At 48.3% G+C, this 13218-nt stretch overlaps 1 protein-coding gene across 1 annotated transcript; it reads left to right on the top strand.

Annotated features, from left to right (window-relative positions):
- The first annotated feature begins 1891 nt into the window (after positions 1 to 1891).
- RABL2B (RAB, member of RAS oncogene family like 2B) lies at positions 1892 to 12984 on the top strand. The gene is made up of 8 exons (XM_033162714.1): positions 1892 to 2034; positions 4165 to 4194; positions 5815 to 5894; positions 7107 to 7186; positions 9776 to 9887; positions 11455 to 11552; positions 11735 to 11818; positions 12543 to 12984. Exons 1-8 carry the CDS (start codon positions 1919 to 1921, stop codon positions 12621 to 12623), a joined length of 681 nt encoding a protein of 226 aa, XP_033018605.1. The 5' UTR covers positions 1892 to 1918; the 3' UTR covers positions 12624 to 12984.
- The last annotated feature ends 234 nt before the right edge of the window (positions 12985 to 13218 follow it).

Raw genomic sequence — 13218 nt, 5'->3', positions numbered from 1 at the left:
AAAGGGGGGTTGCTTTGTTTTGCAAGGGGGGCAGAATTGGGGGGGGGCTGCTGCTGCTCCCCTCGCCTTAGGAGGGGGGGGGAGATTACCCCTCACACACGAGCTGGGGGTGTGTGTCTCTGCTGGTCGCCTATGGGCAGGGGGGGTCTGCCCTGCTAGAGCCAGGCAAAGGGTGTGTGTGCAAAATTATTATTATTATTATTATTATTATTATTTATGGGCGGGGTATAAATAAATTATTATTATTATTTATAAAGATGTCTGGCTGGGGGGGGGGCACATTCTGGTGCCAGGTGAGCTCCATAATGCACAGGTGGTGGTGGTGCTGGCAGTCAATAATAATAATAATAAGTGGTTTTTCCGGGGGGGACGGGACGCAGGGGTACGCATACCCCTAAACATTTGGTGAATTAAGTTTGGCCTCATTGAGGGGCAGTATTTCAATATCAGTAGGAAAATGAGAGTCCTCTAAACATTTTTTGGGGGGTGGGGAAGCAATAATAATATTAATAATAATAATAGGGGTGCAGCACAGCCAGGAAAGATGCCTGGTTGGGGGGGGGGCTCATTTTGGTGCCAGGTGGGCTCCATGATGCACAGGTGGTCCTGACAGGTGGCGGTGGTGCTGGCAGTCAATAATAATAATAATAATAATAATAATAAGTGCTTTTTCTGGGGGGATACAGGGGTACGCATACCCCTAAATGTTTTGTGAATCAAATTTGGCCTTATTGACGGGAATTATCTCAATATGAGTCGGAAAATGGGTGGCTCCCAACAGAATTAAAGGCACAATAAGCAGAAAACATTAAAAACTTCTCTAAACAGCATCAGGCTTGGTAGTGGGATCCCTGGATGCTAATATAATAATAATAATAATAGTAATAATAATGTTGTTGTTTGTATCCCCACCTGTCTGACTGGGTTCCTTTTCAGTTATTTATTGAATTTATATACCGCTCTATACCTGGAGGTTTCAGAGCGGTTCACAGAAAAGGTCAACATAAAAACCACAATCCAGTAACACGCCCCCCCCCCCCAAGAAACCTCATTTTAAAAGGGCACCGGATGGCGCAGCCACTCTACCCAGGCTGGTACCAGCAAATGTAAAAACAATAAAAGGGCTGCCACTTGGCATCGGGTCTGCACCAGTGACATGCTTGCAAAATTAAACCTATAAATGCAGTAATATCATTTATGCAATTTTATTAATATCGTGTCTGTGTGATTGATTGTAAATTGCTTCCAGACTTTCTTAGTGGGAAAAGCCGTGGAAAACCTAATCAATTTAATTCCATTCCATTTTGCGCCGTGTCTTTTAGATTGCAATGGCTGTCTGCTTATTGCTCTTAGTAAGCTGTGATTTTCTTTAATTTCATTATCAATTAGTATTGCCATTTAAAAAAAATAAAATTGAGTCTAAATTGCTTCGAGGCTTTACAAATCCAGTAAAACCTAACTCTAAGGTGCTACTGGAAAGAATTTCCTATTTTGTTTCCTATTTTGTCCCGACTGGAGAATTTGGCATCCCCTTTGCCCTGTGGCAAGCTGCAGTCTGGGCAGGGAAAAGACTCCCAGGGGGCGGCAAACTTTTGCAGCAGGGGTCCGGTCCACTGTCCCTCAGACCTTGTGGGGGCCGGACTATATTTTGGAAAAGAAAAAAAAAAGAACGAATTCCAATGACTCACAAATAACCCAGAGATGCATTTTAAATAAAAGCACACATTCTACTCATGTAGAAACACGCTGATTCCCGGACCATCCCCGAGCCGGATTTAGAAGGCGATTGGGCTGGATCTGGCCCCCGGGCCTTAGTTTGCCTACCCATGGAAAAGAGGGTACCATGCCTAACAGGATGCAGAGTTCCACCGTTGTCCCTCTGGCCTTACAGGTGCTGCTCTGATCCTGCCAAAGCCCGATGGCCGAGGAGATGGCCGATGGAGACGCCAGCCTGGAGCTGGACCAGGAGAAATACGACGCTGATGAGAACGTGAAGATCATCTGTCTTGGGGACAGCGCAGTGGGGAAGTCCAAGTGAGTGGCCGAGAGAAAGTTCCAAAGGATGTCTGGCTTACCTGGCTATTCCTGCACGGAGGTTCTGCGCTTTGCTTCCATCGCTGACATTTCCATTGCCGTTACGGAGCTCCAGCGCTACTAAAACCTGTTTTCTTTTGGTCGGGCAGCATAGATTGATACATGGCACCCTCTCTGTGTTTTGGACAGGGCCGGATTTAGGTTTGATGAGGCCATAAGCTACTAGAGGTAATGGGGCCCTTTACCAACAACAAATTGTCGCTGCTTTTTTGTGTTGAATATACAGGTGAAACTCGAAAAATTAGAATATCGTGGAGAAGTCCATTTATGTAAGCAATTGTTTTCATTAGCTACTGGAGTTTGATATATGAAAGCTCATACCAAGAACAAACTTAGTTGGTCTCTAAGGTGCTACTGGAAAGAATTTTTTATTTTGTTTTGACTATGGCAGACCAACACGGCTACCCACCTGTAACTTTAATATGTGAGATAGACTCGTGACATGCAAAGCGAGATACGTCATCCCTTTATTTGTTATAATTGTGACGATTATGGCGCACAGCTGATGAGAACCCCCAAGCTGAGATTGTTAATTTGGGGTTCTCATCAGCTGTACACCATAATCGTCACAATTATAACAAATAAAGGCATGACGTATCTCGCTTTGCATGTCATGAGTCTATCTCATATATTAAAGTTACAGGTGGGTAGCCGTATATTAGTTTCACCTTTTAAGTTGAATTACTGAGAGAAATGAACCTTTCCATGATACTCTAATTTTTCGAGTTTCACCTGGATGCTATGTGGTAATTTATAGACCTAATAGCTATCTAAAGCCATTTGCACATCACAAAATATGTATTGCATGCACATGAAAGCTCATACCAAGAACAAACTTAGCTGGTCTCTAAGGTGCTAGTGGAAGGAATTTTTTTTTATTTTTCATTTTGTTTATCAAAGTAATCGTTGAACTGAAATACAATTAAGAAGAAGTACAGTGGTACCTCCGGTTGTGGTGTGGATCCGTTCCAGAGCTCCGGTCGGATCCCGAGGTTTTCACAACCGGAGGCACCGCTTCTGCACATGTGTGCGTGGCGAAACCCGGAAAAATACTTCTGGGTTTACCGCATTCACGTCCTGAAGGATACGTGTCAGGGATTTGCCTTCTCCTCGTGAGGAGAGCCCGGGGGGAGGTCCTACTCGTGAGGAGAGCCCGGGCGGGAGTACTCCTCGCGGGGAAGGTGATCCTGCTAGTAGGGAGGAGCAGGGTAGGGAACCTCCTCGAGAGGAGGTCTTGCTCAGGTACAGGGAGCCCCAGCCACTGCTGTCACCTGACTCCTCTCAAAGCCCATCGCCAGAGCTCTCTCCCACGGAAGAGGAGGAGGAGCCGTGGGTCAGGGATGCTGGGCAGAGACCCAGCAACGCCAGGCAGAGGCGATCAGAGGGGGAGTTGCAGCTTCCGGCGCCAGCACAGCATCAGGGGGGCCAGAGGACACAGAAGACGTCGTTTCAGGGTGCCGAGGCTTTGGTGCTGGGCGGGAAACAGGAGAGGGTCACTTCCGGATTCTGCAAGTGACTGAGCGCTCATGTTTTTAGCTAGCTCCGCACTGTAAATAGTTATGCACAATAAAGTAGTCTTTAGTGTAAGAGGGCTCTGTCGTTACTCATGAGCAACACTGTGGTGTACCCTGGCAATACGCAACTGGAGGTGTGCGTATCCAGAGGTACCATTGTATGTTAAGAAGAAGTATATTACAAAACACTCTTGCTTTTATTTTATTGGTTTTTCATCTTCTATTTTGGAAATGTACATCCAGTGGTTTTTTCCTTTAATTTTTTGGGGGGCCCCAATAGAGTGGGGCCCTAAGCTGTAGCTTGTTTAGCATATACGTAAACCCGGCACTGGTTTTGGACTACAACTCCCATTGACCCCAGAGGTAGAGCATAGGCATTGTGGCAAGTAGCCACAGAGTCCGTATTCTCTGGCGCAGCTCAGAATGGAGGATGCAGATTATTCCGAGGGTTGGGGGAAGAGTCTGTGGCCAAAAAAAAGCCTTTTTATCTTTCCATCTCTGTGATATTTCTGAACGGGCCTGTTCCTCACTAGGCTTCTGTTTCCTTCTCTTTCAGGTTAATGGAACGCTTTCTCCTGGATGGGTTGTATCCTTTGAGATCTTGCAAACTTACACAATCTGCAGCCCAGAAAGCAGGGTGGTGGGTCGTGGCAACATTTAATTCATTTGCTCGTTTGATATTAAAACTCCCTTGCACTCATGGCAACGGCTCTTAGTGATTAGAGCAGTTTCCATACTTGGGCCTACAGCTGCTTTTGGACTAGAACTCCCAACATCCAAAAGGCACAAATACAGGATGGGTGACACCTGGCTTGAGAGCAGTACATGTGAAAAGGATCTAGGAGTCTTGGTAGGCCATAAACTTGACATGAGTCAACAGTGTGATGCAGCAGCTAAAAAAGCCAATGCAATTCTGGGCTGCATCAATAGGAGTATAGCATCTAGATCAAGGGAGGTAATAGTACCACTGTATTCCGCTCTGGTCAGACCTCACCTGGAATACTGTGTCCAGTTCTGGGCACCACAGTTCAAGAAGGATACTGACAAGCTGGAACGTGTCCAGAGGAGGGCAACCAAAATGGTCAAAGGCCTGGAAACGATGCCTTATGAGGAACGGCTTAGGGAGCTGGGTATGTTTAGCCTGGAGAAGAGAAGGTTAAGGGGTGATATGATAGCCATGTTCAAATATATCAAAGGAATATAGAGGAGGGTGAAAGGTTGTTTTCTGCTGCCCCAGAGAAGCGGACACAGGGCAATGGATTCAAACTCCAAGAAAGAAGATTCCACCTAAACCTTAGGAAGAACTTCCTGACAGTGAGAGCTGTTCGGCAGTGGAATTTGCTGCCATGGAGTGTGGTGGAGTCTCCTTCTTTGGAGGTCTTGAAGCGGAGGCTTGACAGCCATCTGTCAGGAATGCTTTGATGGTGTTTCCTGCTTGTGGCCCTTGTGGTCTCTTCCAACTCTAGGATTCTGTGATTCTGTGATCCCTAGCTAGCAGGACCAGTGGTCAGGGATGATGGGAATTGTACTCCCAAAACAGCTGGAGACGCAAGTTTGGGAAAGCCTGGGTTAGAGCGCAATGTTGCGTAATTCCCGCATTGCAGAGGGTTGGACTAGATGACCCCCAAGGACCCTTCTACGATTCTGTCTGCAGCTTATCCATATTTGCATACTGCATACACTCCCCCCACATACATGCAGCAATGCAGAACCCCCTCACCTGGGCAAAAGGTGTGTAATATAAGCTTTTATATTGATTAATGAAGTGTTTGGTGTTTTGGGGACACACTTTCCTTTGATAGGGAGCGGAAATGGTTTAAATACCCAATAGTCATTTTACTTATAATATTTTTCTTCCAACCAGGCCTTTGGCTGATTAATATTCTACAGCCTTTTAAATGTGTCTGGGGGAAGGGGGGGGGTCATTATTGTTTTGCTGTTTTGTTTCACTTACTTGTTTTTATCCTGTATTTATTCCGTGAAGCGCCCTGAAATCCTTTGATGCGGAGCGGTAGATTAATAAAACAAATAAGCAATAAAAGGGCAGGGAGGTGTCCTGGCATGTAGCTGACGGCTGCAGCTATTGCTTAACGGTGAAATGATGGCCGCCTTAAATCAGGTTTCTCTGGTGCGCCCGTGGTTTAGGTTAAAAAACAGTTTAAAAACAGCGACATCGCCTGAAAGGTGCCTTAACTCGCATATGCAGCAAGCCTCACCAGCTCTCCACCTTTGCCCTGACACTCTACAAGCATACAGCCACCGTGGATGGCAAGACGATCCTCGTGGGTGAGAGCCTCGCTTGGCAGGGCATCTTTGCGCCCCGTGAGACTCGAGAACTGGGGTCTCTCCCACTCCCTTTCGGAGTGGCACCAGCTCTGGGGGAAGCTGCTTTTGCATCTTGCCCCTGTCAGATCCGGAACCCTCCCAGGGGACTCATGCAAAGTTTAGTGGGGTAGTAGGAGGGGGGGAAAGGATGCGGGTGGCGCTGTGGGTTAAACCACAGAGCCTAGGGCTTGCTGATCAGAAGGTCGGCGGTTCGAATCCCTGCGATGGAGTGAGCTCCCGTTTCTCGGTCCCTGCTCCTGCCAACCTAGCAGTTCGAAAGCACGCCGGTGCAAGTAGATAAATAGGTACCACTCCGGCGGGAAGGTAAATAGCACTTCCATGCGCTGCTCTGGTTCGCCAGAAGCGGCTTAGTCATGCTGGCCACATGACCCGGAAGCTGGACGCCGGCTCCCTTGGCCAGTAATGCGAGATGAGCGCCACAACCCCAGAGTCGTCCGCGATTGGACCTAATGGTCAGGGGTCCCTTTACCTTGGGGGGGGGGGAATCACATGTGGCAACCAGTATGCCCCTTGGGTTTCAGATGTAGACGAGTCTAAAAAGCTTGGGACACAAATATTCATGGCCCTCTAGCAGCGATGGTGGCTCATTTATGATGTATTTAGCATAATAATAATAATAATTATTATTATTATTATTATTACTAATACCCCCCCCATCTGGCTGGGTTTCCCCAGCCACTCTGGGCGACTTCCAACAGGAGATTAAGAGGCCAGTGTGGTGTAATGGTTAGAGCGCTGGACCGTTATGACCTTGGAAGACCTGGGTTCGAATCCCACTCAGCCAGACTTTGGGCTGGTCAGCGTGTCTTAGTCGAAGCCACAGGGTTATTGTAGGCACAAAATGGGGGGGGGGGAGACCATGAACCCCACCTTCAGCTCCAGGGAAGGAAAGGTGGTCTATAAATATGTAATACCTTCGCCAAATTGCCTTTATTCATTTACACACCGCTTGAACGTCAGAAAACAGAGGGGTTTCCAAAGAACCTAAAGCGATAGAATTATCACGAAGCAACCTCAGCAATAACTTTAGAAATTAATCTGGGAGCAGATTAAACCCTGCATCGACTTCCTAAACCTCTGGGTAAGCTAGAAGTGGGGATTCCTTCCCCGCTATGGTTAATGCAGCAGCCATGGGCCATTCTTGCTTTTCAGACTTCTGGGACACGGCTGGGCAGGAGCGCTTCCAGAGCATGCATGCTTCCTACTACTACAAGGCTCACGCCTGCATCATGGTAAGTGGGTGGGCCTGTCTTGTTTGGCGGGGGCTGCAGAGGGGGCACCAGGGGTGGCAGGCTGGAAGCGGGGAAGCCTGGTGTGGCTTTTGAGAAGTTCAGGCGAGGCTTCAGCTCGGGGCGGTTCTGCGTCTGCTTTGCCAAGCTCTTCCACGTCTCCCCCTGCTTGTTCTGGGTCAGCCTAGACTTCCGTATGCGATTCATGCTACGGGCTGCAAGGATTCTGCAGAGCCGGGATTCTACAGTAGGAAATCCTGTGCAGAATTATATACGTCCAGGGGGAAAAAATCTTGGCCATTTCCGAACAGCTTGGCTCCCAAACAAATCGGCTCCCGGGCGCCGCGAACCCAGAAGTGAGTGTCACAGTTTGCGAAGGTTTTTAGGAAGTCGAACATCCGATGCTGTTCCCTTGGCTTCCGATTGTGTGCAGGAAGTTTTTGAACGGTTCTGGGAGCTGAACGGACTTCCGAAGGGGATTAAGTTCGACAACCGAGGTGTACCGCTGTATCTGGTCATTACGACCATGAAGCCTTAGTGCTTGAGGAAACCTTTGAATCTGGAGGTGGGCTTCTCAGCCCTTTCCGTGCCAGGGCCTTCCATGGGTGCAATCCCCTCCCCAGCAATGTTTCCCAACCTTTTACAGGTGGGTAGCCGTGTTGGTCTGCCATAGTCAAAACAAAATCGAAAATTCTTTCTAGTAGCACCTTAGAGACCAACTGAGTTTGTTCCTGGTATGAGCTTTCGTGTGCATGCAGTGTATCTGAAGAAGTGTGCATGCACACGAAAGCTCATACCAGGAACAAACTCAGTTGGTCTCTAAGGTGCTACTAGAAAGAATTTTCGATTTTGTCCCAACCTTTTGTTGGCCATGCCCCACTTAAGCATCTCTAAAATCCTGGTCCCCCTCCCCCCGTGACATATAATTCTTTTTATTCATAAAGTAAACTCATATTCACATGGAGGAAGCCTAAAAGGCCATTCATTGTTAATAACTCATTCTCGAATTGTCCCCCTTATAAATTTAATTGCCCCCCTGTGGGGCGTGTGCCCCACGTTGGGAACCATGGCTCCCTGGTGAGGTTGTGTCCTGTAATAGTGACTCCCAGGAAGAATTTTTAAACATTCCTGTTTACCCAAGTGTTTGATGGCAATCCTAAAATCATAGCATGGCAATCCTAAAATCATAGGATATCAATAATAATTATTATAATATAAATATAAATATAATATAAATATAAAATAATTATATTCCGCTGTATCATATAAATATGTCACAGTGGTTTACAAGAATATGAAACCATACTGCAGTAAAATCAGTTTGCCAACGTGGGCTCCTTCGGGAGGGAAGAGTGAAATATAAATTGAATAAATAAGGCGCTCCCAATAGCTCAATTGCTGGGAGGGGGCATCTGTTGCCCCAGCTGTGGGTCTGTTGCACTGTGTTTTGTCTTCGTCTGCGATGGGGCAGGGGATCACTTTGCAAGCTGCAAAGTACGACCTCATTTAAGACTGGAGGCCTTTGGCCAGGGGTCAGCAAACTTTTTCAGCAGGGGGCCGGTCCACCGTCCCTCGTACCATGTGGTGGGCCGGACTATAGTTTGGAAAAAAATATGAACGAATTCCCATGCCCCACAAATAACCGAGAGATGCATTTTAAATAAAAGCACGCATTCTACTCATGTAAAAATATGCTGATTCCCGGACCGTCTGTGGGCCGGATTTAGAAGGCGATTGGGCCGCATCCGGCCCCCGGGCCTTAGTTTGGAGACCCCTGCCTTTGGCATTCCTGCTAGCTTTCGCAGAGCATGCTTTTCCCTGGAGACATTTGGACCCTGCAGTCATCCCGTCCGTCGTTGTCCCCCCCACCCCGTCAGCCCCTGAAGTTATTGGTTTGGGTCCTACCCTCTTTTTTCTGCTGCTCCTGAGGGGAGGACCCAAACCAATGGCTTCAAATTGCAAGAAGGGAGATTCCAACTAAACATTAGGTCGATTGGATCCCTGTATGTGGTGGATGCATATTTCTGCATTGCAGGAGATTGAACTAGATGATCCTTAGGGTCCCTTCCAACTCCAGTGTGGTGTAGTGGTTAAGAGCGGTAGACTCGTAATCTGGTGAACCGGGTTCGCGTCTCCGCTCCTCCACATGCAGCTGCTGGGTAACCTTGAGCTAGTCACACTTCTCTGAAGTCTCTCAGCCCCACTCACCTCACAGAGTGTTTGTTGTGGGGGAGGAAGGGAAAGGAGAATGTGAGCCGCTTTGAGACTCCTTCGGGTAGTGATAAAGCGGGATATCAAATCCAAACTCTTCTTCTATGATTTTATACTTCAGTCGAACTTTCTGGCTGTAAGAGTCGTTCAACGGTGAAACGGGCTTCCTGGCAAGGTGGCGGACTCTCCTCCCTTGGAGGTTTTTAAGCAGAAGTTGGATAGCCATCTTGAATGGATTCTTTAGCTGTGATTCCTGCATTGCCGGGGTTTGGACTGGACCCTTGGGCGTCCCTTTCCAACACTGCACCTCTGTGATTCTTAACTACTTCAGGCCAGAGGTCCACCTGTGTCTGCAACGGGCTCTTCCCTCTCTCTTGCCAGGTCTTTGACGTCCAGAGAAAGGTCACCTACAAGAACCTGAGCAGTTGGTACAAGGAGCTGCGGGAATTCCGCCCCCAGATCCCTTGCATTGTGGTTGCCAACAAAATCGACGGTGGGTCTCCTCGAAGCTCTGGAAGATCACTGGGGAAGAGACCAGATATGTGCTGCCTATAGTTATAAAAGCAGAGCTCACAAGCCCCAGCAGCCACATGAATTAAGAGCATCTGTGGGGCAGCAGGATGAGTTCAGTGGTCAGAGAATCCCTTCCCTTCCCGCAAAGCAAAGACAAGCAGAAATTCCTGCTTGCTGCCAAAAGGCACACAGTATGGTGGCCAGGCAGGCTTTCCTAAGGGAGGGCTATTGAATGAATGAATGATCTTTATTTGCGTCAGCCACCGGCCATAGCAATAAAACAACAATACGATATACAAAGAACAGAAATAAAAAGTCGATTATATAAAATGCATTTTAGGGTTTTGAATCAATGGTCAAATAGTGGGTCTTATTCCAATTGCCCCAGCTAAAAACCTTGCAGCCTTTGCTGTCACCTGCTCATCTTGATCTGCCAAGAGAAAAGACACGGTGGCAGGGGCTGGGTGACCCGGAATGGACAATAAAAGAGGGGTGACAACCTCATTCTTCAAGTCTTTATAAAGAGTGCAAGCCAGAAGGGTATGCACCACCGATTTGGTAGTGCCATGTCCCTCCACAGTGTTTTTCGTGTGGAATTGTTGGAATCGCCCCCCCCCCCCCCAGCACAGCCGAAGGCAATACATTCAATCTTTTGAGAATAAAAGTGTGTCTATATTTTAGAATTGCTAGGGTTTGCAGATAGGGTGCCAGAGAGTTGAAATGGGAAGGTGGAAAATAGTCATACCACGGGCAAAATTTCCTTATTGTGGTCAAGTTGTTCTGATGCTTGATATCATTTAGGTGCTGACAAATTTGACTGTTACTATAACCCAAAGTGAGTAGCTGTTGTGATAAACCACAAGAGTGAAGATTTTGATAGACAATTTTAGTCCAGGCGCTCTTGTGACAATCTTGCAGCAAGGGAGGCTATTGCGCATGGGGTGCCACCACTGCAAAGGCCCTGCCGTGCTCCCCTGCAGCACACACTTAAAGAGGGCAACAGAGAAATCCCTCATATCAAAGAGGGGGGGGGGCAAAAAGACTTTATGTACAGGAGTGTCAGGCCACTTTAACATGTTGGTTTTCAGCTTAGCGTTTGGCCTCTGGACTTCAGAATCCTTGACAGGCGGCTGGCTGAGGGCGGACTGGTTGGCAGGGCAGTGCCCCAGTTGACCAGCTCCCACTGCTCCGCTGGCGTCAACCCTGTCTAGAAAGCCAGTTCTTTTCCATCTGTAGTAAAGGACATAATCTGTATACTCTCCTGGGTCAAAGCCAGTGGAGGAAGGTAGTTCTGCAGAAGCTGGTTGGGCACAGCACTGAGTGGCTAGCATTAGCGACGTCAACCACCTTCCTTTCTGCCCCCTATTCATGGAGGAGTTTTGCAACATCATTGTAATAGACTTTGTATTTTAAACAATAGCAATAACGGGGAGAAAGGCGAGCGCTTTATTAAAACTTGCATGCCATGTTTTTTTAAATGATCAAGCGGTAGTGTGCCTTCCCCACGATGGCTCCTTGAGCAATGACCTCCTCTTTTGCTCCTCCAGCCGACATGAAGGTGACTCAGAAAGGCTTCAGCTTTCCGCGGAAGTTCAACCTGCCCTTCTATTTTGTGTCTGCTGCAGATGGCACCAATGTGGTGAAGGTAGGAGAGAGCTTTCGCCTGGGAGGGAGGCAGGACCGGTGGCTGGCTGGCTTCCTGGGGGGAGGAGCTGATGAGTGGTGGAATCGGCTTGGCATCGCCCCCCCTACGGTGGAGAAAGAGGTGGGAGAAACCCAAAGCCCATCTTCTTATCTCTTCAGTGGTCTCCCTTCCTCTCCCACCAGGTCTTCAACGATGCCATCAAGCTGGCTGTGGCCTACAAACAGAATTCAGAAGACTTTATGGATGAAGTCTTGAAGGAACTGGAAGTAAGAGCTACATCCCTTTGGAAGAGCATAGAATCCTAGCACTTCATAGAGGTGGAAGGGACCCAGGGGGCAATACAGGGATCACAGCAACTGAACTGCCTTTCATTTGAACTGCTTTGAAGCCCCCGTGAGCCTGTAGTGACCTCTGGTTTTGGCAGCCACTACAGCTGGCTGCAGCTGAAGAGCCCCTTTTCACCCCTCGCTTTGGCTCACGGGCCCAGCTGCCAGTCCCACCCCTGCTTTCCTTTTCCTCTGTGGGCATACCTGCTCTTCCCTGCCACTGTCGCTTCTGGCTGCAGGTGAGAGCAGCTGCTGTCGGGGATCGAGCAATAAAAAACAGCCAGAGCAGTTTCTTGTTTCTTCCGCGGCGGAAAAGCCAGTTGCTGCGGCAAGAGGAACAGGGTGATGGCAACAGTGGCTGCCTCCTTACTGGGACGGGTGGTAGTCATACTTAATAGTGTATGCCCTGTGTTCAAATGGTGCTTTACCAAAAAAAAATTAACACAAGAACAGTAATTTAAATACAGTGAAAACAATCCCAAACTCAGATAGGCAAACACAAACTGGTGCAGCGGAAGCCTCAATTGCCGCTGCCTGTAGTGGCCGTTGGAACTGAGAAGGACTTGGATGGAAACATTCCATGCCTTAGCCCCCAAAGAGGTGTACTGGGCTTTTTCTCTGATGTTTTGCTGTTCCTACTTGCTCTTCTCTTTTCTTATTTCAGAATTTCGAACTGGAGAAGAAGGGGGAGGACTCGACTGACAAAGAGGAGAACAGCCCAGAAGAAAACCCCCCGTCAACCTGAGGCCAGGGCATGGGGTGGCTTAGTTCCGCTTCCTCGAGTAGCTAGAGGTGCCCAATTTGGCAGGGACTTGGGGGGTGGGGAGCAGTGGTCCCTGCACAGAGGTGCCGGCCCTCCCTCCCTAAGGGAGGCAACCTGACGGAGATCAGCTCTGCTCCTTTGGATCCTTGAGGTGTGGGTGACCTGGCCGAGAACCCGTAGCAGTTCCCTCCCCTTAAGAATGCTGGGGAGGTGGGGGGGGGGGAAATATATGGTTTGGTGGGAGTTGGGCTCGCGGATCCCCCCACCCCACATCTTGGGGATCTTCAGCCATGAGCGATTGTGGATGGCGTCTGCCTTCAGAAATAAATATTTGAAGGACTTGCGGCAGAGTTTGGAGACCTTTTATTGCAGGGATGTCCAGCTTCTAAGAGACCGCGATCTACTCGCACGATTAAAATCTGGCAGTGAGCTACCCCTTTTTTTGGGGGGGAGGGGGTTTCAGGTCAAAGTTGTTGAGCTTTTTTTTTTTAGGGAGGAACGTCCCTTTTTTGGGGGGTTCAAACATTCTCAGTCATCGATCGCTAAGGAGACAACATCACTTTCCGTTCCAGCGATC

Source organism: Lacerta agilis, chromosome 10, assembly GCF_009819535.1.
Source record: "Lacerta agilis isolate rLacAgi1 chromosome 10, rLacAgi1.pri, whole genome shotgun sequence".
Classification (NCBI taxonomy): Eukaryota; Metazoa; Chordata; class Lepidosauria; order Squamata; family Lacertidae; genus Lacerta; species Lacerta agilis.
Note: the sequence above shows the minus strand (reverse complement) of the source record. Positions and strands in the feature narration are given on the sequence as shown.

Excerpts from the sequence above, each read along its gene's own strand:
- RABL2B (XM_033162714.1), top strand. The coding sequence starts at position 1,919 with ATGGCCGAGGAGATGGCCGATGGAGACGCCAGCCTGGAGCTGGACCAG. Across the intron at positions 4,195-5,814 it reads CGCTTTCTCCTGGATGGGTT|CAAGCCTCACCAGCTCTCCA; the intron begins GTATCCTTTGAG and ends TCGCATATGCAG. Across the intron at positions 9,888-11,454 it reads GGTTGCCAACAAAATCGACG|CCGACATGAAGGTGACTCAG; the intron begins GTGGGTCTCCTC and ends TTGCTCCTCCAG.